At 54.1% G+C, this 22,221-nt stretch overlaps 2 protein-coding genes across 5 annotated transcripts; one reads left to right on the top strand and one right to left on the bottom strand.

Annotated features, from left to right (window-relative positions):
• Positions 1-11,074: 11,074 nt before the first annotated feature.
• On the top strand, positions 11,075-15,817 carry ELOVL1 (ELOVL fatty acid elongase 1). Of its 4 annotated transcripts, none has more exons than XM_041739188.1 (8): positions 11,075-11,223; positions 13,643-13,702; positions 13,874-14,064; positions 14,244-14,324; positions 14,476-14,532; positions 14,617-14,722; positions 14,817-14,953; positions 15,076-15,817. In XM_041739188.1, the coding sequence occupies exons 2-8, from the start codon at positions 13,657-13,659 to the stop codon at positions 15,295-15,297; spliced, it is 840 nt and encodes a 279-aa protein (XP_041595122.1). In that variant the 5' UTR covers positions 11,075-11,223; positions 13,643-13,656; the 3' UTR covers positions 15,298-15,817. The 4 variants fall into 4 exon arrangements, with proteins under 4 accessions (XP_041595122.1, XP_041595123.1, XP_041595124.1 ...); XM_041739189.1 differs by lacking the exon at positions 11,075-11,223 and adding an exon at positions 11,303-11,782; XM_041739190.1 differs by lacking the exon at positions 11,075-11,223 and adding an exon at positions 11,303-11,884.
• Positions 15,818-15,952: 135 nt separating this feature from the next.
• On the bottom strand, positions 15,953-19,508 carry CDC20 (cell division cycle 20). Its single transcript, XM_041739186.1, has 11 exons — positions 19,438-19,508; positions 19,160-19,361; positions 18,913-19,061; positions 18,730-18,826; positions 18,435-18,563; positions 18,125-18,321; positions 17,886-17,980; positions 17,512-17,740; positions 17,239-17,364; positions 16,571-16,688; positions 15,953-16,196 (listed from the first exon to the last, which is right to left on the bottom strand). The coding sequence occupies exons 2-11, from the start codon at positions 19,338-19,340 to the stop codon at positions 16,018-16,020; spliced, it is 1,500 nt and encodes a 499-aa protein (XP_041595120.1). The 5' UTR covers positions 19,341-19,361; positions 19,438-19,508; the 3' UTR covers positions 15,953-16,017.
• Positions 19,509-22,221: the final 2,713 nt, after the last annotated feature.

Here is a 22,221-nt window from a genome sequence, read left to right as displayed (position 1 = left end):
CTGTTATCAGCTCTGAGGCCATGCCAGACCTTTCCTCCACTTCAGCAGTACTGCTCTATTGCTCTGTCAGCCCACTCAGGTGTTCCTTCTGTTCTTATCTTTTCCGTCTCTGCTGGAAGTGTCAGAGCTAAACATCATACTGGGTAGGGTTCAAGCTGTGCTGCTCTAAAACCCCTGAAGCAGCTTTGTGCTAGGTCCTTAATTCCCCCAGAAGATTCTCTCCTCTTGAGAGGCACCAACCCCAAGTTTCTTTGTTGTCCCAGGCTCATACCACCTTCATTGCCACCATAATATTTGAAACGGGTTCCTTGTCCTTCCAGAGTGGAAATGCCGTCCTGCCCCAACAGGAGCATGTGCAGGACCTTACCCACCTCTTGGGCCCCATTCTTTACTCTGGAGGCACTCACATCTATATTCTTTACTCTGGAAACACATGTTCTCATTTCCAACCCCCCACCCGCACCCCCACCCCCTCTAGAGTGCATACACCTATGTAGCATTGCCAGTTTTGGGACTCAGACAACCCAGTAAATGCCTCAACGGAAAGCATCTCCCTCCCCTCACACACTCATTCCCCCCATTTCCGCGAGAGCGAGTATATATGTAGCTCCCTTTGAAGAAGAGGACGTGGTGGGCTTACTTGTTCAGATTTAAAATTTGTAAACGGTGTCGCTCCCCTTTGATGGTATTCCTCTGTTTCTGACTCCTCTGTTTTGCTTGGGGACTGTGCTTTCTCCTGCTCTCGGGGCGAATGAGATGAGGAGAATGAGATGAGGCCATTGTCTCCTGGGATTATGTCTCGGGTGGAGAAAGAAGCGCTGCGAAACCATGAGCTCTTACTTAGTGTGGTCTTCATCCCGCTGAAGGCAGAGGCTTACTTAATCCATATCAGCATGACAGCCATTGCCTAGGACAGCATCTCCAGCTCTGGCCTGTGGCTGGAATTCCGTCATTGAAGCTCCCTTTTACTCACTGCCCCAGTCACCCCATTCTCTACCCCTTCTGAGGTCTACTGCTGCCCCACCTACCTAGCTAGCCTTACATAACCTTGTACTTTTGTGAAATGGCCAAAATAGATGGGCTGTAGCTGAGTGCTCCTTCCAGCTCCACTATGGGCTCTGGCCTGAGGACTGAGCTGGAGGGGTGGATTGCCCACGTCCTGTCCTGCTGTCAGGGAGGAAGCTGCACTCTGCAGGAATGCCCTAGTGCAAGGCTGGTCCCATTTCCCACTCCATGCTCACCTCCCCCAGGCAGCTGGGAACAACCTCTCCCTTTGTCTGAGCTTCTTGTACAGAATAATCCTCCTTACGGACAATGTATTCTCTGTGCCCCGTGGACACAGGAGCCGTGTGAGCTGATCCCAGCACCAGGCGGGACGGAGGCTGAATCCTTCCAAACGCCCACCCTGGGTCAACTCCTGATTACTGTCCAGAGAAATTACTAAGAGCTGTACGTTTTCTTCCATCTTCCAGATGTGGGGGGATAGCTTATTGAAGTTTAGTGGTGGGCCAGGAATAGGGCCAGGGGCTGTGGTCTGTTTTTGGTTTAGTCCTGAGAGTTATTCATGCCAACCCTGTGGAGGCTCTGATGTGGCTCTGTCCTGACGGCCTCAAACACACAGGAGTAACACTTGGGAAGCATTTGCTGCTCTGCGGACGGGGCTTTCTAGTTGAAGCAGAAGGCAAACTCTCCAGCCCATCTGACAAGGCCGTGGCACCCCATCACTTCAACGTGTGTGTCCCACAGAACAATCTCCCTCTTTTCTTCTCTTCTTCCCTTTAACTTCTCCCTGGTTCTTGTGCCTCTTAGGGTCACAGGCAGGTCTGGATCTCTGTTATGGTCTCTGGATGAGTTTATGTGGCTGCTTCCCCAAATGCATTGTGGACAAGGCACCTGACTTCCCTGGGTCTCCGTCTTGTCAACTGGCTGATCCCAGGGATCCTTCCTAGCTTTAAAGTCTCTGGCAGTGATTCGCAAGCCTATTTATTCCCATGCATTTTGCTTGTTTCCCTCATTGCGTGACTATGTTATATAAAATAAGCCAGAATTTTCCTAGATCAGCCCTCAAACCTGTACAAACTATTACTGAAGTTCCCTCTCCATCACCTGCAAGTTAACATACCTATATCCCGCCAGAGTACTTCCCTACGATTGTTTTCTAGCTTGGACTAGTTCTGTAGTGAAAACTCATCAAAGATGTGGTAAGTTACCCCAGAGATGCATGTAGTATGTATGTCAGAAGTTACCTTCCAGCTCTCTGGCATCCCTCTATCCCGTGGGCAAGATCTGTGACCAGAGAGACTTGCAATGAAAGCAGTAAATGACATTTTCCATGGGATGATAACCTGTCCTACTGAACAATCAGAGGCCTGGGCTGCTCCACTCCCTGCTTGCCCTCTGCCACTCCACTGCCTTCTCTGGTTCTCACCCAGATTTCCCGTCTGTGGTCTTCTCTTGCCCACACCCCTGCTTGTATACCACCTCTATTCTTTCTACTACTTTCTCTGGGCTGCTTCCATTTTCATGGCCCTGCTTAGTGTCCTTTTAGTGTCTCTTCCATGGTACTCCTTGACCCCACATCCCTGCTCACTGACTCACAGCCACACTCCTGAAATACAGGGGCCACACAACATTGCCTCTTCTTTCACACCTGCCATTCCTTTTACCATTCTTCTGGAACTACTCTGTCAAACATCACTAGTTTGTTTAAGAACTTTTGTATTTATTGGAGATAGCACAAGCAGGGGGAGTAGGGAGGGGCAGAGGGAGAGGGAGAAGCAGACTCCCGCCGGGCAGGGAGCCCAGGACCCCAGCGTCATGACCTGAGCCGAAGGCAGGCGTTTAACTCACTGAACCACCCAGGCACCCCCTCAAACATCACTGTTTGAACTAAATCCGGATTTTTTTTAGTGCTCATCTGACTTTATCTCCATGGCATTTGATAGTGCTCACCACTTCCTTCTCATCTCTTTCTCCCCACTTGGCCTCTACATCTTTGACCATTCCTGTTCTGTAGCTCTTGGCCTCTCCCTCTGCCTGCTGTCTCTGTGATCGCCACTTTTATTTTCAGCTCGGAGCTCTCTGCCCCTAGGATCCATAGGTACCTCAGATTCTGAACGTTCAAGTCCAGTCATCCTTCCCTCGAAGCCTGTCTTTTTTTTTCCAGTTTCTTGGGTGTGCCCTGAGCTAGGTCTATGGAAGCCACCCTAAATCCTTCTGGGTCCCAGCCCCTGTTACCTAGTCAGGTACCAAATCTTGTCTCTCGGACTTTCTAATATCTCTCCATCCTGCCCTGCAGTTTAAGCCCTAGGCCTCTTTCCCTAAGAGTGGTGTTCAGACTCCCTCTCTCCCACTCCAACGCATCTTTGATATGGCTGCCAGGTCTTTCTAAACTGATCGGATCACATTGCTCCCTTGATTAAAATCCTCTGGTAGTTAGTTCCCTCCCCATGTTTCTCAAACGGGGGAGTCCAAGTACCTGGCAGGGTGGTGGGGCAGTGTGCCACACATACTGAAAGTCCTAGGATCAAATCACCCTAGAACACTCATTTTCTTGAGGGTAATTTAGAGAACAAAAAATGATCACGTATGCATTCTTAAGAGAAAATAGAGTTCAAGGAATTCCTACTAGTCCAAAGGGGTTCAGAGTAAGCCACCAGATTCCCTGGGGAATACTTCTTTCTGTCTTTTTTGCCATTACATGTACTTTATTGAAAAAGTGAAAAACAGTTCAAAGTTCCTGGGAAGGCAAGTAAAAGATTCTGTGTGATCTGGCCCCCTGACTTCTCCTGACTTAGTTTCTCTGTTGTCCTGCCACCCACTTTATTCCCAAGCCATAGAAGCTGCTTAAAGTTTCCTGAAAGTCACAAACTGTTTCTGGTCTCCGTTCCTTTAGTCCCATGGTTCCCTCTGCAAGAAACATTTTGCCCCATCGTTCTGTCTGCCGATACCCAGTCATCTTTAAAAGTTGAGCCCATGAGCCACTCTGTGAAGCTTGCTGACACCCCAGTGTAGGCACAACTTGGTGCCACTCAAAATAAGGTCACTTACTTCCTCTTTTATGCTCTTTATTGTCCTCCAAGTTCAAGCACTCTGAGCTGTCAGGGCTTGAATCGCAGTCCATCTACATGAGAGCAGTGTGATCTTTGGCATGAAATGTGTGTGTCTGGCACACTGTATAGCACTCAGCGGGGCATAAACACTCTAAGTGCTAGCTGCTGCTATTACCAGTAGTGGTGTGGTTTAGTTGATGTTGGAGAGATAGTACCGTGTAGCGTTTAGGTTAAAAGAGCAGGTTCAGACTGCCTAGGTTCAAATCCTAGCTGTGCCACTTACTAGCTGTGTGGCTTGGGCTAATTAGTTTACCTCTGTTCCTCAGTTTCCTTATTCCTGCGGATGATGATATTAGTGGCTGTTATTGTAGGGTTGCTGTGATGTTTAACTAGGTTAATACATAGGAAGTGCTCAGAATAGTGCTTAACGATAGATGTTCAATAAACGTTTGCTGTCCTCAGGTAGTGTCTAGAACTGCCGTCAGCAATTGTTGCTTAAACCAACGATCGATCAGTCCCTTTATGAGGACAGAACTTCTTCCTCCCTCTGCACCTCGTCTACGGGGATGTCATGCTCAGCAGCCTCCTGAGAGATCCTTTGCATGCATCTCAGCCCCCATGGTATCACCTCAGCACCGAGTGCAGAGCATTTTGACACTGGTTTATCTGGCGTGAGAAGTCATTTTTGCATCTAGTTTTGTACATTTTCTTTCTCCCATTTAGTTGACACCCACCCTCTTCCATTAAAGCCCAGTTTGGTCTCTTCAATTGTGTCATATTGCTTTGAGACCAAACGACAGGCTCCCTCACCCAAAATATTCTTTATCCTCCCTCCTAAACCGTATCTCCTGTCCCAACTAGGTAAAGACTCAGTTCCATAGTTGGCCTCCATCCTGTCCCTAAAGGGGGCCCTACACCATGCAGAGGTCTCTTTCTGTGTGCACTTGTGATGAGTTCCCTTCTCATTTGTCCACGCTTACTAGGCCTGCGTCCAGGTGTCCGTGGGCTGCTGTTGTAATTCCCCAGGTGTGGCAGACCAGAGCTCGTGCTTGCTTCTTCACACTCCCCACCTGCCCCGTAGGCCTCGTTGTGTCATGGCAGCTCCCCTATTCTTGCCTTTAAGCTGTGAGCCCTCTCACCTGGAGCCAGGACCTGGGAGTCTGGTGCCGTCTCACACCTCCACTGCTTGCACAGGCTCTGCCCTCTTTATCCTGCTCTGAGCCCCCCGCCTCAATCTAGTGAATAACTCATTCTTCCAGGGATACCTACCTTTGCCATCTCCTTCCCTGTACGTTCCACCATTCTTAAATTATATCTGACCTGGACACATTCATTGTGTGACCTTAGAAGAGTTGTCTCACTTCCAAGAACTTCAGTTTCCACCTCTGTGAAATGGGGCGATAGCCCAGTCCTCAACTGAACATGTTCAGTCCTCCACTGAACATACTTAAAATGAAAGTTAAACCTTTAAGTGGCTCGTAATTTTCTACAGGGTAAAGTCCAAGCTTCTTGGAACGACATGAAAGGTCCTTGAGGTCAAGAGTCAGCCCTCAAATACTAACTACTGTTCTCTTCCCTTACTCTCTCCTGAGCAATTTCATTGTTACTGCATCATGGTGTGTTGGACTGCTTTGGTTACAGCACAGTACAGTTAAACTAGCCCTAGCCAAACACAAAGAAAGGGGGACCCTGGTGTGTTTGGGTTATGGGGATGGGGGGTTGAAGGGTAACTGGCTGCAGGTGGGCTCCAGGGCTCCAATGGCCAAGGCCCCCGACTCTGTATTTCTCCACTCTGCGGCAGCAGGGCTCGTCTCGTGTACGAACTCCTATTGTTCTTGCTTGGATTCTGCGTCGCTAGGAGCCTGGACTGAGGGAAATGGGGAGACCACCGTGGTTATCAGGCTAGTGGGGTGGGGGCAGGAGTTCCTAAAGGAGATGAGGGCAAGGGGTGGGAATGTGTCTGAGCCCCCACAGCCCACTTTGTGGGATTTCAGGGAATCCTTGGACTTTTTTTTTTTCCCCTCAAGCCCTCAAGTCCTTTTTTTCCTCAAGTCCATTCTTTAAGCCTACAGAACCGTGTTTAAGATTGCCTGTGGAATGTGCCATCTTACTTCAAACTCCAGATGTCCCCGAAGGCATTAGTTTCCTCCACTCCGCTCCCACCTGAGTTATCCAGCATGACCACCTTCCTGTCAATCCTGTGTCCTCTCTGCTCTGTCCTGCCTTCCTGCTCACTCCCATTGCTCTAGGGCAGGCCTTCCGTGGGTCACACCTCCCAGCTGGATCCTCTTCCTCTCCTTTCCTGCTGGTTATACAGCATACTGTCCCCAGGTTTGTCTTTGTAACAGATAATGGGGGTCATACCAACCTCTTTCTTAAAAATTCTTAGGGACACCCCAATACAAACAAAACTCCTCATTCTTTCATTCAGACTACTTCAGGATTTGGGGCCAGCCTATGTTTTCACCTTCTTACACATGAAGGCCTCTTATTCCGCATACCCTTTGGCCAAGCAGAATCAGATGTACCAGTTCCCTACACCTGTGCTGTGCTTGTCTCCTTCCATCCCTTTGTCCACACTTTTTCCTCAGCCTGGAACACCTGTGTTCCTGCTGCCTTACTTGCCACGTGACCTTGAGAGAATTCCATCACCTTTTTTTTTTTTAAAAAGACTTTATTTATTCATGACAGACAGAGACAGAGACACAGGCAGAGGGAGAAGCAGGCTCCCTGCCGGCAGCCCGATGTAGAATTCAATCCCAGGACCCCAGGATCACAACCTGAGCTGAAGGCAGACACTCAACCACTGAGCCACCCAGGCGTCCCTCCATCACCGTTTCTGATTCCACTCTTTACGTCCACGAAGCAGTGCTAATAGTAGTTAACCGTACAGAACCGAACCTGAGGAGTGTGTGGAAAGCAGCTGGCCCCTTTCTTGCCAGAGAAAGTATTGAACAATAAGCTACACTTTCTCTTTTTTCCCCTTTTGGCCCTTCTCAACACACCCTCAGGATCCGGCTCTCTTTCCCCTCATCTTGATGACCTCCCCTGGTTTGTCCCGAACCCAAAATCTTCCCTTTTCTCTCTCCACAGCTTTTTCTGCAGGGCCTCTCAGAGCCCTCTCCCTGTACCAGAGTTTCTTTAGTTCTGTTCAGTGAACACTGACTGATGCCCACAGCGTGTAGGCATTGGCTGCCCACGGACAGACATGATGGGTATTTGCACACAGTCTCTCCCTCCTGCCCTCTGGATATCTTTCCAGCTCGGGTTCCTTCAGCAAAAGTCTCAGCCTCAGGCGGAGGACACCCTCTAGCTGGCAAAGGCCCAGGGATATGCAGAGTGATTAACTGACAGACCCTTCATCCTCTCTTCATTCCCCTGTCCTCACAGACTCAGCCCTCCCCCCAACTCCTGTGTGATAACTGGGTAGAAAGTGCCCTTTGTCCTTTACAGGATGGGGAAGGGAGAAGCCTGACACAGCCCCTGGCGACTGCTTCCATCTCTACCTGCCACTCTGGCATCCGCTAGCCTAGACCTTCAGTTCCTGTCATTTGTAGCCAACTCCCCGCGTCTCCCATGCCGCAGCCCCTCCACTGCTCCCCATTTGCCCACCTGCTCATGCACACACAGGCCTGCCTTTTTCCACTTGTTCCTCATTGCCATGCCTGCTTCTTTGATCCCATTTCCTTTAAATGTTTCTGCTGAAACATGTCAAGCCTCCGATCATCATGGGAACGGAGTTGTTGGCCTTCACGTGGATGGTGGTTTTGAGACCAAACCCTTGCAGAAAGTACATCAGTGATTTATCTTCCGGGGAATGAGGATAGAGCAGGACCCCTGAGAGAGTAGTGAATGAGTTGGGCATCAGACAGGGTGGGACCCTAGGGGAGAGTTACCTCCCTCCTAGCCGGTCAGGAAGGTTCCATGAAGGAGGGGGAATTTTAGCTGTTGGACTGGGCATTCTTCCCTTAACCCCCACTCTCCAGCTTATCAGGACTGAGTTCCTGGACCCCTTCAGTCTCTCTAGTTGATCAACCTGTCCCTTCCATCCAGCTTCTCTGCAGGCCCCAAATGACTTCCTCTCCCAGTCACCTGACTGATTTACCCTTTCCCATACAAGTCAGTCTGTGAGGTCTCCTTAGCCAGAGGCCAATCCCACCCTCTGTATGCTGGATCCCATTGTCTCCTTCCGCACAGCCCGTAAACATGTTCAAGCCTCTTCCCGTTAAAAACAGCCATTAGAGTCAATCTGAAGGTGAGAGCCAGACATTGATATTTTAAAAGCTCCCCAGGTGATTGCATACAGCCATGGCTGAAAAACATAAACAGAACAAAATCCAAACTTTTTACCATGGCATGTAAGGCTCTGTATAAACTGATTTCCTGCCTGTGTCTCCTGCCCTGACCTCTCTGCCCTCTGAGCTGGAGCTGCACTGAACTACCTAGAGCTCCCCAAATCCACCACATCTCTTGATTCTGTGCCTTCACACATGTGCCTGCCTCTGCCCCTGTGTTTCCCTGCTTTCTAGAAAGTGCCCTTCAATCTTCACCTTAGGTGTCCTTTCTACAAAGCCGTCATGAACTCACCCCCACCCTGGGGTAAGGTGCTCCTCCTCAGTGCTTTCATAACCCTCTGTTTATCTCTGTGGGAACACTCGCCACCTGCTACTATGATTGGTCATCTAGACGTCTGTCTTCTCCTCTAGACTGCAAGTGTTTTTGCAGGAAACCGAGGGCCCTGGAGATGCCATTTGTAGGACTTGGGGCCACATGACATCTATCAGATGTTGGAAGACGGTGTCTCCCGGGACTAGGCTTGGAACTGAGTGAAGGGAGTCTTGGCGCCTGTTCATTCATGTAATCAACATTGACCACCATGGCCCAAGTGAATAAATGGGTAGTTGAAGTCTGCCTCTATTGTACTTGACCTGTGGGACTGCACACACATCATCTCCAGTAGTCTGCTTCGTTCGTGTCTGACTTGTCTCTAGATGGATGCTGAATCCAGAACCTCTTGACAGTACTCTCGGGGCACTGTGCGTACACAGTAAGCACTTAGGAAATATTTGTTAAACCGATGCTCATGAATCCACACACAAGACTGGTACATTGGTTATCAGGAGTGGTAGGTTCTTGACGTACGGGCTGCTTCCCACCGTGTCTGTGAATTGTCGAGCACAGAAGCAGTGCTAAGCGCTGTATGCGGGCTAGCTCCTCCACACTTGACGATGAGGGAGGCACTGTTCCTGTTTTATAGAGATTCAACAACTTGCAGAAGGTCATGCAGGTCCTCAGTAGAAGACTTAAAACTCAGGCCTCTGGAGGCAGAGGTGACCCCAAAGCCACCAAAGTATACTTGGACCACATTAGGCTTTCAACAAATATTTATTGACTCAAGGGAGACTGCCACTCCCGGGGGGGAGTAAAAAGCCTTCTGAATTCTCACTGTCCTCCCCACCTGACTCTGGGTCCCAGGACCTCTCTTAGCTTTCTCACAGTCTCACTTATTCTAATATTCACTCCACAAATATTACGAAGGATCAAATGAACCAGACAGTGGGCCTGGTGCAAGAGATACGGAGACCACTAACACAGGACTGAGTGGAACTTAGAGTGGAGGAGGTTGCAGATTATTGCTTTGCTGTAGGATTGCGGGAGCGGAGGGAGGTGATTTACTACCTGGGAGAGCTGTACCTTGTATTGAGCCAGGGGACAAGGCTTAGAGGGGTGGGGGTGTGTGAAAGATGCAGACATCCTTGGGCAACAGGATGTGGCCCAGGAGAATAACGCAGGCTCAAGGCGAGATCAGGGAAGCCTTAGTGTTATAAAATGCCATTAAATTTGAGCCTTTGAATTCTTCCACCCTTTCCTTTCAAGGGTAGCTACTGATGGGCTGGACCATAGTTCTACCTTGGCTCTGGCCTCTTACCTCTAAGATTGAACTCCCACATGGCTCCAGCCCACCATTTATGAACATATGTTTTTCCCAAACCACTGTCTCTTCTGAATTCCCTTCCTGTCCACATTTACACCATCCAGTCTGACAAGCAGTTATTGGGTCACTTATATGCACAGCACCACCCCAGGAGCTCCTGGAGATAGAGATTTCATTCCGCTAAAACGGGGTCCTCACCCCAGTTCAGTCTCGTGGGTGAGTGTGTGGAGCTGAGAGGGGAGAGCGCAGGAAGCCGGGTAGACAGCTAAGTATATGTAGAGAGAACGAGTCCACCTGTGTTGGGGACGTCTCTGGTTCTGCCACTCTCATCCCATCAGTCTCCAAACCTCCGTAGGTCAGGCTCTCACCTGGCCTGCCTCAATAACCTCATCACCCTGGCTGCCAGAGTGAAGTGACTCAGCTGGGTGGTAAACCCCATGCCGGGACAGCATCTGCCCCGCTCACCGATGTGTCACTAGCACTTACCACACTCTTGCACACGGTAGGTGGTCAATAAATATTTGATGACACACGCCTGACTGTGTAGCCTCCTCGGAAACCTTCGCTGTTTCTCCTGTGCTTCCAGAATAAAACCGAACTGCCCGGCTTGGCCTTCAAGCCCTCCCTCCTGCATTCAGCCACAGTTGGCTCCACTTGCCTTTTTTTCCTTTCACTGCCTTCAAGGCCAGTTTAGCCAGTGACTCACTGTTCCTGCCTCGGGCCACTCGGACTCTCCCACTGCGGAGCCCTCCTAGCAGTTCCTAATGCTAGGGCTCAGCAGGGAAGGCTTCCCGGCCCAGCTGCTCCCCCAGCCCAGCCCCGGCACCCACGTGCTGCCTCCGCCCCCCATCCCCTGGAGGGGGCGCCCCGGAGGGCAGGGCCCATCAGGGCGCGTGGGGCGCGTTGGTGGACTGTCCCCGGAGGGCCCGGCGCGAGCAAGGTGCACCTCGGGCGGGCGGGGGGCGGGCCGCGGGATGCGGAGGGAAGGGGTGGGGAGCCCGCGCTGGGCGTGCTTCCTGCCCCGGAATCTGGCGGCCCGCCCCTGCGCCCGCCCCTCGGGCCGAGCCGAGTCGGGGCCAATCAGCAGGCGCCCCCCGCCCGGCCCGCCCCGTCCCCCTCTGGTGACAGAAAGTCGGCCCAGCAGATGAGGAAGTGGCAGGCAGGCCGGCCCTGGGGACTTCTGTGTGGCCCTGCTCCCTCCGAGCCCGCCGCTGCTGCCCGCCCGGCCCCCCGCTGGTGAGTGCGGCCCTTCCACGCGCGGGCCGTCCACGTGCCCGGGCGCCCTGCCCGCCCTGCCCTGCCCTGCCCTGCCCGTGGGCGAGGCGGTTCCTGGGACCGTGGGTGGGAGGTCCCAGCTCTCCGGGGCGGGCCTGGCCGGCCGCCTCCCTCCGCTCCCGGCCCCTATTTGCTCAAACCTAGGCCTTCTCTCACCACCTCCCGACCCTCCCTCCCTCCCTCTGCGCCTCCTACCCTCCCTCTCCTCCTCCCTCTCCGCGCTCGAGCTCTTCTCCTCCTCTTTCCCCTCCCCCGGCCCCTGCCTGTCTCCTTTTCCCCTTCCATCCGTCTTCAAGGGAGCACCCGCCTGGTTCCCCTCCTGGGACACACCCGGCGCTCCTCAAGCTTGGGGACAGGTCATTTCCAGAGCCTCGAGCCGCTCCTGACCTCCAGGGTGCATGAGTGTCTGTGGAGGGCGAACTCGAGGAGGTGGTTGAGAGAGCGGGAGAGATAACCAGCTGGCAGGCTCGCGGGTCGGGGAGGAACTGTGTGTGCGTGTGCGAGCACAGGCCTGTGCCAGGTAGGCCCTGCCACAGAAGAGGCGACCCGCGAGATCGGACGGTGAATGAATGAATGGGGATTGTCATCCGTGGGAGAGATCTGCGTGCATGACCGAAGGCAGGTGTGTCTCAATGTGGTGTGGGTGATTTTATGTTCACTCACCTCTAAGTGCGGTGTTTGAGTTTATGTCTGTGACCACACCGATCTGTGACTCACGTACGTGCGAGTAAATCTGCGTGTAGGCCCGAGGGTGTGAGCATGAACACTTGCACATGGTAACGCAGGACCAGCGAAGGAGGCCGTGTGAGTGTTTGGGGCGTGTTGCCCGCGTGAGTGGAGTCAGGAGTGGGTCTGAGCATCAGAAACTGTGCGTGTCAGAGTCCATGGAGGCTTGTTTGGGAGGTGTGTCCGTGAACACCTGTGTGCTCCTGCTCACCATGGGTCAGCCTGTCGGTGGTGGTGGGGAGAGCTGTGTGGGAGGGAGGGCTCGGGGACCGACCGCGGCGGGGTGTGGTTGGGGGGTCCACCCGGAGGCTGGGGGAGCACCTGTGAGATGCGTGCCCAGCTGAGTGTGCGAGGGGCACGCCGATGGCCTGGGTGGATGTGTCAGGAGGTGAAGCGGACATTCTTCACTAAGCGCCTGCACGGCTTGTTCTCTTGATAGAGGGAACCGGGCACACCTGGGTGCAGGCAGCTCGCCGAGCATCTCCTGCCCTGAGCATCTCCTGCCCTGGCTGTGAGGGGAGTGCCTTGTCCCTCTGGGACAGCCTCGGCATCCCTGGCCCTCCTGGGTCTGGGCCCAGGCTTTTGTGTCCCAGTGTGCCCTCCCCCGACATTCCTTCGGGTTCTGAGGGGGAGAGGGCCTAGTTCATTAGGACCCTCCCTAAGGGAGGGGAAGATTCCTGAGACCTCCTCCACTCACCCACCTCCTCACATGCCACTGGCTTCCCTGCCCCTCCCAGGGAGAGAAGGGCTACCGTACCCATTCCGAAGCAGGGCAAACCGAGAATTTATGGCTAGATCAGGAGAGGATGCTGGGTATGGGTTTTCAACAGCTCTCTTTGGGCCAAGGCTAGGGCTGGGCTGGAGGTTTCTGGCTCAAAACTAAGCTAGAGCCTTAGCTCATCTGGCCGTCCGGGGTGGGTGGGTGGGTGGTGAGTCCCATGCTTTCCTCTTGGCTTTCCCAATCCTGGTGGGTCCTGCTCCTCCAGGCCCTGACCTGTGGCCTGGACCCACCCTCCACCCCATGCACAGTGCAGCGGGGGCGGGTGGAGGGCGGGGCGCTCCCAGATCTAGTCAGACAGGTGGAGCCGCCGGGGCAGGAGTCTCAAAGGGCCAGGCTCCCGAGAGGAAGGGCTGGAGGGGAGTGCCGGAGAGGAGGGGAGCAGGGAGCGGAGAGCGGAGACAGAGTCACGGGAGGTGAGGGCCCAGGAGGGCCGAGGAGAGGAGGGAGTATGGGGGGGGATCGTCCCGGGAGCTGAGCATCCCGAAAGTGGATTGGGAGGATCCCCCGGGGAGAAAAAAGACCCAGAGCTGGAGAAGTGGGAGACTGGCGGGCAAGGCAGAGGCAGTCACTCTGGAGAGGAAAGGTGAGCTTCTCCGGAGAGTGCGGCAACGGAGAGCTCCTGTGGAGGGAGAGGGGGAGTGAGGTCGGTGGGAAGAATCTCGGTGGCGTGGCGGGCCGAGAGGGAGGGAAGGGAGGTGTGGAGGGGCGGGAAGCTGCCTCCTACCCCCGTTCCCCAGCAATTCCTTCCCTCACTCTTCTGACCTTTCTGCACGGAGGTGTCAGGAGTTGTCTGGTCTGGTCTGTGTCCTGTCGGGGGGTCAGGGGTGGGATGGAGGCACCCAGCCCTGACACCCACCGCCCTCACCTCCCCAGAGTCCGTAGCCAGGATGGAGGCGATCGTGAACTTGTACCAGGAGATGATGAAGCATGCAGGTAAGCTGCTCTCCTCCCTCCTGCCCCAGGATCCCTGGATCTGGGGCTGTCTCCTAGTGGAGAGTCCCTAGGGACTCCCTGACCCTCTGTGACCCAACCCCACCCCTGTCCACCTGGTGGGGCCCCTTCGGATCCCGTGACTCCTCCTGACTCCTGGACCCTTATTCACAGATCCTCGGCTCCAGGGCTACCCTCTGATGGGGTCCCCCCTGCTAATGACCTCCATCCTCCTGACCTACGTGTACTTCGTTCTCTCACTTGGGCCTCGCATCATGGCCAATCGGAAGCCCTTCCAGCTCCGGGGCTTCATGATTGTCTACAACTTCTCACTGGTGGCGCTCTCCCTCTACATTGTCTATGAGGTGGGCCCCTGGGATGCCCAGGTTTTAATTCCTGCTGGCAGGATGAGGGGCAGGCTTTGAGGTCAGGTCAGAGCATGACATCTCCTTTCCAGAGAGGCTCAGATCCATTGCTTTAGCTGGATAGCCGGAGGGACTGGGCAGGGTGGAACTCTGGTGGTCTAATCCACACCCTTTCCTAGTTCTTGATGTCTGGCTGGTTGAGTACCTACACCTGGCGCTGCGATCCAGTAGACTATTCCAACAGCCCGGAGGCACTAAGGGTAAGCGGGGGCGGCGGGGGGCGGGGGGGTACTCGTGCTAGGTTATAAGCACCCTGGGGATAGCAGTTTGGGTGTGACCTGGGCTCATGGGCCAGTTCTGAGACGTTTCTGGAGTAGTGTGGGGGTCCTAAGGCTGTCTGACCTCTTGCAGATGGTTCGAGTGGCCTGGCTCTTCCTCTTCTCCAAGTTCATCGAGCTGATGGACACGGTGAGTGGTTACAGGAGATACGAGGACCTGGTGGGGAGAAAGCGGCGGCCCTGGCTCTGAAACCCATTTCCCCACTCTTCTTAGGTGATATTTATTCTCCGGAAAAAAGATGGACAGGTGACCTTCCTCCATGTCTTCCACCACTCCGTGCTTCCCTGGAGCTGGTGGTGGGGGGTAAAGATTGCCCCGGGTGAGTGGTGAAGGCCACAGTGTGGGGGGGGCGGAGGGGCAGGCACTGAGGACCAGCCGCTGGCCTCTCCTGACCCCGCTCCTTGTCCCGACAGGAGGAATGGGCTCTTTCCACGCCATGATCAACTCCTCAGTGCATGTCATCATGTACCTGTACTACGGGTTGTCCGCCCTGGGCCCTGTGGCTCAGCCCTACCTGTGGTGGAAAAAGCACATGACAGCCATCCAGCTGGTGAGGGGCCCGGGAGCCACCCGCCCTTTATTCATCCTGCCTCCCCTTTGACCCCAGGCCTCCGCATTCAGCCTTTCCCTACACCAGCACTGTTCATCTGACCCTGGCCTTCTCCCTTCTAGATCCAGTTCGTGCTGGTGTCGCTGCACATCTCCCAGTACTACTTCATGCCTAGCTGTGACTACCAGTACCCAGTCATCATCCACCTCATCTGGATGTACGGCACCATCTTCTTTGTGCTCTTCTCCAACTTCTGGTATCACTCCTATACCAAAGGCAAGCGGCTGCCCCGTGTACTTCAGCAAAACGGAGCTCCAGGTACCGCCAAAGTAAAGGCCAACTGAGAAACGTGGCCTAGCTAGGTGCCCACCTAAGTGCCTCAGGACTGCACCTTGGGCAGCATCTGACGTCCTCCCCGCCTACACCGGTGACCTGTGACCAGGGCCCTGTGTGGTCAGGACTGAGCAGGGGGCAGGCCCTCCCCTCCCCACAGCTGGCACACAGGGACCATGGCTTCCGTCGCTCACCCGCTTCTCCCGGCCAGCTCCGAGGACACGGCCGCACTGCCCTCTGCCACTCCAGAGCCGGGGGCTCAAGGGCTGGACACTCATCTTCCCCTCCTGGCCTTAAACTTGGGAGGGGAGCACTCAGGACTGGCCCCCACCAGGGTCTTGTGGCCTTTTTCCTCACACTGAAGAGGTCAGCAATAATCTGTCACTCTGGACCCATGACCCCTCCTTCTCTAGCCCACACTGAAGCAGAAGCTTCTTGACCAAAGGTCAGAGTGGGTGGGGGGCCTGGGACTACAGCCTGTGGAGGCTGCTCACTCACTTAGGTCTTCATTAAAAGTGACAGAGGAAACCACCCAGGCTGCGTGTGTACATGTGTGAATGAAGAGGTGCCAGCCCTGTCTGCAAACAGGAGGGATGGTTCTGGCTCTCTGAGGACAGTGGACAGGAGCTCTGGGGAAGGCTGCTTGGACAGAGCTCATGCGAGGAGAAGAGAGGGAGACATGACTTTATTAGAAAAATAAAAAACAAAAAACTGGGGTAATGAGTTGGTCCTCAACGGATGCCTTGGTGGATGAGGCTGCTCTTGGCCGCGCTGGCCTTCTCCCGCTCCCGCCGCCGTGCAGGATCCAACTCAAAGCAGCGCCATAGCCGCAGGGTCTCATCTGCAGCCGCTGAGGCCACAGTGGCCCCGTCTGGGCTCATGGTCAGGCTGAGGACCCGGGCAGTGTGACCTGAGGCACGAGGAGGGAACAAATGAGAGCAGTGCTTGGGAGTATAGACACACCTCCAGCCGCCAGTGTGGAGGGCCACATTCCTTTTGTTTTTTAGAACACCTCTGAGACCATTCACATACCACAGAATTCTTCCCTTTAGAGTACACAATTGGTTGGTTTTTAGTATATTCACAAAGTTGTGCAACCCCATCACGACACTAATTGCACAATGTTTTCATCACTCCCTAAAGAAAGTCTCTCCTCACCTTCTGCCCACCCCCCCCCAGCCCCCATCAATCTGTTTTCTTTGCATTCGCCTCTTTGGACATTTCATGTGATCAACCACATGGAACATGTAGCCTTCTGTGTCTGGCTTGTCGCTTAGTACCTACCTTTAAGCTCAGCCACCTTGGCCATGGTTGGGTATTTCCAAATAACCAACTGGTTCTGGGCGAAGCCATGGCCAGAGATGAGCTCCTTGTAGTGAGGAGACCAGAGGATGGAGCACACCTGTGGAGAGGGGTTGAGGTGAGGGCACAACGTAGAGCAACATTATCCAAATGAGACCTAAGTCCACTGGAGTATCGGGCCCCGCCAGGTGCCAGACTTGGACCCGAACCACCACAGTTCTTGAAATGGGCCTCCACTGGGAAGAAGAGTGACCTCGAGTGGAGGGGACACATGTGAATGATCCTGAGGTAAAAATGCTATGTTTCGGTGACTAGATGAAGAGACGATGAAAGATTCTAGGAAGTCTTGCAGCAGGTTCCTGAGTAGGTTCTATCCCTCTCAAACAATATAAGAGGAACACACATTTCAGAGAGACAAGAAGTGACAAACTTAATTTAGGACATATTAGGGCGTTGCCACCTACAGGACTGAGGTTGGAGTTAAGCCACACACATCAGTATGGTCCTGACCTCTTGAGTGAGAGTGAAGTTACAATTCTGGAAATCATCAGGGTATAGAATCGGCGAAGCCACTAGTGGGGACAGTTGCCCAAGGAAGACTAAACAAAGTAAGACTGCTTCTGGGAGGGAGAGGCTAGGTAAAAGACTACCTGGGATTGAGCATCCACGGCACTCAGGCAGGCCCCAGAGCAGACATTCCAGATGCGAATGTGTCGGTCACTGGTGCCCCCTCCAGTTGCCAGGACATTGGACTGCCACGGACACCAAGCTACAGCCTAGGTAGGATAAAGGTGGAATCAGCAGGTACAGGGGCTAGACAAGGAGCTACTGGGGTCACAGGGTAATTCTGTCCAAAACTACCATCCCGTCTCCCAGGTTCCGGGTGAGGGTCTGCAGAGGACCCAACCCAGCCCCACTCTCACCTTGACTGCCCCTTGGTGCTGGGTGAATGTCTGCAGGGGGACCCAGCCACCCTCTCCAGGAGCACTAGGCCACACATTGACCAAGTTATCGTTGCCACCGCTGGCCAAATGTCGTCCATCTGGGGCCCAGCGCAGTCCACACACCTCCTGGCTGTGGCCACTCAGTGTGGCCACATGGTGTTCTGCGACCCGAACATCATGATGATGGATGTGGCCAGAACGTGAGCCACTGAGGGAAGGGAACGGAACGAGGGTCAGCGGCAGTGCCACACACTGCCCAGCAGGACTGAGTTGCTTCAGTTCACAGGTGCATCTCTGGGGCGAGCTGGCAAAAATCAGACAGGGTTTGCAACAGACCAGCTAAAACCACACACCTGGACAAGATATAGCTGTTCCAGCACAGGGAGCTCACTCGGGCAGAATGACCGGTCATGTTTCGAAGCCGCTTCTGCTGCTGCACGTCCCACAGCTGGAGAGAGAAGGCTGCTAGGATCAGACACTGCGACTTGGCACTGCTGCCCACAGGGGCACTGCTGGTGCCCCACTCCGCTCCTGCCGGACAAGCCCCCTGGGTCTGTGCACCACAGGCCTGCGGCACAGGGACGGGTCTCACCTGCACCTCAGCACTGCTGGTGCCCACAGCCAGGTAGTTGCCCTCCTTGATCCAGGCCACTGAAGATATGTACTCCCCAGGCTGCTCCATCTGCAGCAGCTGCAAGATGTCACCGGAGCTAGCACTCCACAAGTACACACTGTTGTCCAACGCCACAGCCAGCACATTCCCAGAGCTCCAGTCCACAAGGTTCAGGTCTGCCAGAGCAGGGAAGGGGGACGGGAAGGGGGAGCATGAGCTTCCCCGCGTGCCCGGTGCCCAGGCCCTCTCCCTCCACCCAATGAATGGGCAAGGGGAAGGCTGCACTCACAGTAGTCATTCCGGATTTCAGGGGCGTCCAGGATTCGGTCTGGCAGGGAGGGAATGTAACGGCAGGTCTTCCGGGTGGAGCCTGGCGTGGCCTTCTGGCTGTACAGCACTTTCAGTCTGTTCTGGTAACCTGTGGCAACCCAGCGGGCCCACACAGTGGGACAACGGGCTCCTCCCACGGCCCCTAGCCTGGAAGGTCAGATCAACACCTGCCCTCGCTACAGTCTTAGGTGGGAGGAGCAGACTAAGGGTCGTGCTGACACCTCCCTCCCGGAACCAAGAACTTCAGGTCTTACCCTCTGGGGCGTTCTGTGGTTTTCCACTGAGCCGCAGGATCTTGGCTTCCTCCACGTCAAAACCGTTCAGGTTCAGAGCCCAGGCTTTCTGATGTTCCTGGCAACAGGGTGGGCGTGAGGCAGGATGCATGGTCCAGGGTGCACGGGCTGGTGTTGGGCTCCAAGCCCCTCTGGATCACGTACCTTCTTGGTGGGCGTGTGGCTCTCTTCAGGCTGGTTTTCCTTGCTCAGGAGGAAACTGGCCACCTCCATCTGGGAAGCACTGCGATGGGGGATGTAGCGGTCCCCGCCGGGTTTGCTGGGAGTGGTCTGAGCCTTGGAGCTGGACTTGCCTGGCGCGGGGAGAGGGAGGCCGAGAGTGGGAGCAGGCTCCTGGGGCGCTGTCGGCCGGCCCGCCTCCCTCCCCCGCGGCCCGCCGCACCCCACTGACCCGGAGTCCGGCCGGGGGTCCTGCCGGCGCTGTGGGACCGGTTGGCCGCCCGCATGGGCGAGGGCGCCGGGCCCGCGGCCTCCCTGGCCTTGCGCTGCCAGCGCGCGGGGGGCGCATTGGGGATGGGCGCGTCCAGCTGCAGCAGCGAGTGCAGGTCGCTCTCGAACACGAACTGCGCCATGAACGCGGTGCCCGCCGAGTCCTGGGGGAAGACGCGACCGCGCTCAGCCCCGGCCACCCCGGCCGCGCCCCGCCCGCGCCCCCAGACGGCCTCCCACCTGCAGCTCCCAGCGGGCTCCAATCGCCTACCGGCCTCCGCCGCGCCGGCCTGCGCTTCTTAAACTCTCCGCTCCGAGCACTCATTGGCTCCTTCAAAACCCAACCGTCGCAACCGTCGCCTTCGCCCATTGGCCTTTGACGGCACGGGAGGCGGGGCTTCCGGTGCGAGCCGCAGATCTCACGAGAATCCAGCCGCGGAGCGTGATTCGAAGGGCGAGAGGGTTAAGGCTGGTCCCGGGAGGCCCGGAGTCTGAAGGCGAGAGGGGCGGGGCCTGGGGGCCTGGGGGCGGGGCCGGGGCGGGGCCTGCGCCCTCCCGAGCCGCTTCCATTCATTCCTTCCCCGCGTCCGCCCTTCGCACTTGAGGCCGGCCGGGGGGTGGTATTGATGCTACGGAAGTGCGGGAACTCGGTGGAGGGCCCTACAGCCCCGAGCCGTTCAGAGGAGGGAGAGACGGCAGGTGGGCAGGGGCGGGGAAGTGGTTGGGCAGCTTAGGAGCGGAAAGAAGCCAGAGCTATTATTAGCTTGTTAGCTTGGTGCCTGTGGGAGCACTGCTAGGAAGGAGCAGCACGCGTGAAACGTGGTTTTGTGGGGCGCCCGGGTGGCTCGTCGGTGGGGTTGAGCGGCTGCCTTGGGCTCAGGTCATGACCCCAGGGTCCTGGGATGGAGCCCCCCCCCCATCGGGCTCCTGCTCAGTGGGGAATCTGCCTCTCCCTCCCCTTCTACCTCTCCCCTGCTTGTCCTCTCTGTGTCCAATAAATAAATAAATAAATTTTAAAAAATTGTTTTGTTGTTGTTTTGCAAATGGGGGAAAATGAGGGTGGGAAAGGCATGAATTCCTTAAGATCAAGAAGAAAGATCAGGACCCAGACCTGCCTTTCTGGAAATAATAAGATTGGGACTGCCTTCTGAGAGCCATTGTGGCTTACCTCCATGGGGCTTTAGAGGTGGCAAGAATTTTGAAGATGCACTAGTCTAATCTGAGCACGGTGCATCCTCCCCATCCTGGCAACATACCCATATTTTACAGATGAGAAAGCCAAGGCCCAGGGGAAGGGATTGCCTGAGCCACACAGTTGGTGGGAAGCCAGGTCTGACTCCCATTCAATCCAGTGCTCTCATAAGGACCTGGATGAATTGTGTGAATATGCTTAGAGGTGAAGCAGCAGTAATAAAGATAATAATGGGTACCATTTATTGGCCATCCACTAACTACCGTGTTTAAAAAGTTTACATACATTATTGACTTTAATCCTTGATCCCATAAGGCAGATACTCTATTCCCTTTTTATGGAAAAAGAAACTGGGTCAGAAAAAGGTTAGAAACATGCCCAAAGGCACACAGCCAAAAATAAATAGCGGAGCCAAACTATCTGGCTAACACCTTCACTCCTAATCATATGCTGTTTACTGTCCCAGAGAGAGGCTGGAAAAATCATGTTTCTAATAATTACCTTAGATCACTCATGATGACAGAGAAAAATATGGGGCTCTTAGCCCAAACTTAATATTGTTATTAATTTTGATTTTGAAGTATTCATTTTTTTTTTTAAATTTCCAATTACATGGACGACTTGCGGCTGGAGACAGGGAGACCCTGAACCTCAGAGAATGTAGAAGAAGTTGTCTAGAGTCAAGCTGGTGAAGCTTGGAATTCAATGTGAAGCTAAGGAATTGGGATTTTATCTGCTAGACATTGTGGAATCAGTAAGTTTCTGCATAGAGAGGAGCCAAACAAAACATATCTAAATGCAAGACGTGGCCAGCAAACCTCTGGAGTAAGGGTAACTATAGAGAAAAAGAAGGATAGGGGGAAAACCTCAGGGATTTCATACATTTTAAAATAAAGGAATGAAAGAAGTCAGTGGAAATTATACTGACATGGACCGTAAAGAGGGAGGCATTCTAAGATATGCAAAATGGTTAAGAAGAATGATGACAGAAAAGGTCAGGTCTGGCCATTGACAATAAATCATCAGCAACCTTGGAGAGAGCTGGGTCAGAAGAGTGTGTGCTCAAGGAAAGAGCTGGAGAAAGAAGGCTGGGGATGGGGAACGTGTAGAGGCAGCAAGCATGGGATACTTGCGTGAGAAACTTGGGATTGAGACAGGGACAGTGCATGAGAGCTTGAGGGAACCAGTACCAAGAGCCTATACATTTCTGAAGGTGGAGGCAAAAGAGCCAAGGGAAATGGAAGAAGCCAGGCAAGGGCTGGCTGAGAGAGCAAGGTGCTTGGGTTACCTTACTCAGGAAGAAATGGGATAGAAAACACAGGGAGCTTTCCAGTTAGGAAAGAAAGATCACTGCTTCTCATGTGGAGGGGATGGAGAACAAGGCTTTAGAGAAGGATAATTAGAGCCAAAGAGCTGGTTAGATGGGAGGACTCCCACTAGAACTCAAGTCTAGGAAAGCAAAGGGCATGAAAGGAATAAAATACAGGTGACATCTGAGTGGTGGAACAGCCCGGTTGGGATGATAATAAAAATAGCTCAATAAACATCGAGTGTTTACTATGTGCTTGGTATTATGTTAACATTTTTAATCCTAAGGTAGGAAAACACTAGACGAGGAAGAGATCAGGTTCTGAAGAGTGAAGCTAAAGATTTAGGGGTATAGAGTGGGATGGATAGGAAGATCAATCAGCAGACAGGTTGGGTTTAAGGAGAGATACTGGAGGCAGAGATACTAGTTAGCAGGCTGTAGCAATAGCTCAGTGGAGATGGAGGAGATGGACTTAGGAAGTAAAAGTGGTCAGGATATGATGGCTAAGTGTGAGTGCAAAGGT

The sequence above is a fragment of the Vulpes lagopus genome, chromosome 23, assembly GCF_018345385.1.
Source record: "Vulpes lagopus strain Blue_001 chromosome 23, ASM1834538v1, whole genome shotgun sequence".
Lineage (NCBI taxonomy): Eukaryota > Metazoa > Chordata > Mammalia > Carnivora > Canidae > Vulpes > Vulpes lagopus.
Note: the sequence above shows the minus strand (reverse complement) of the source record. Positions and strands in the feature narration are given on the sequence as shown.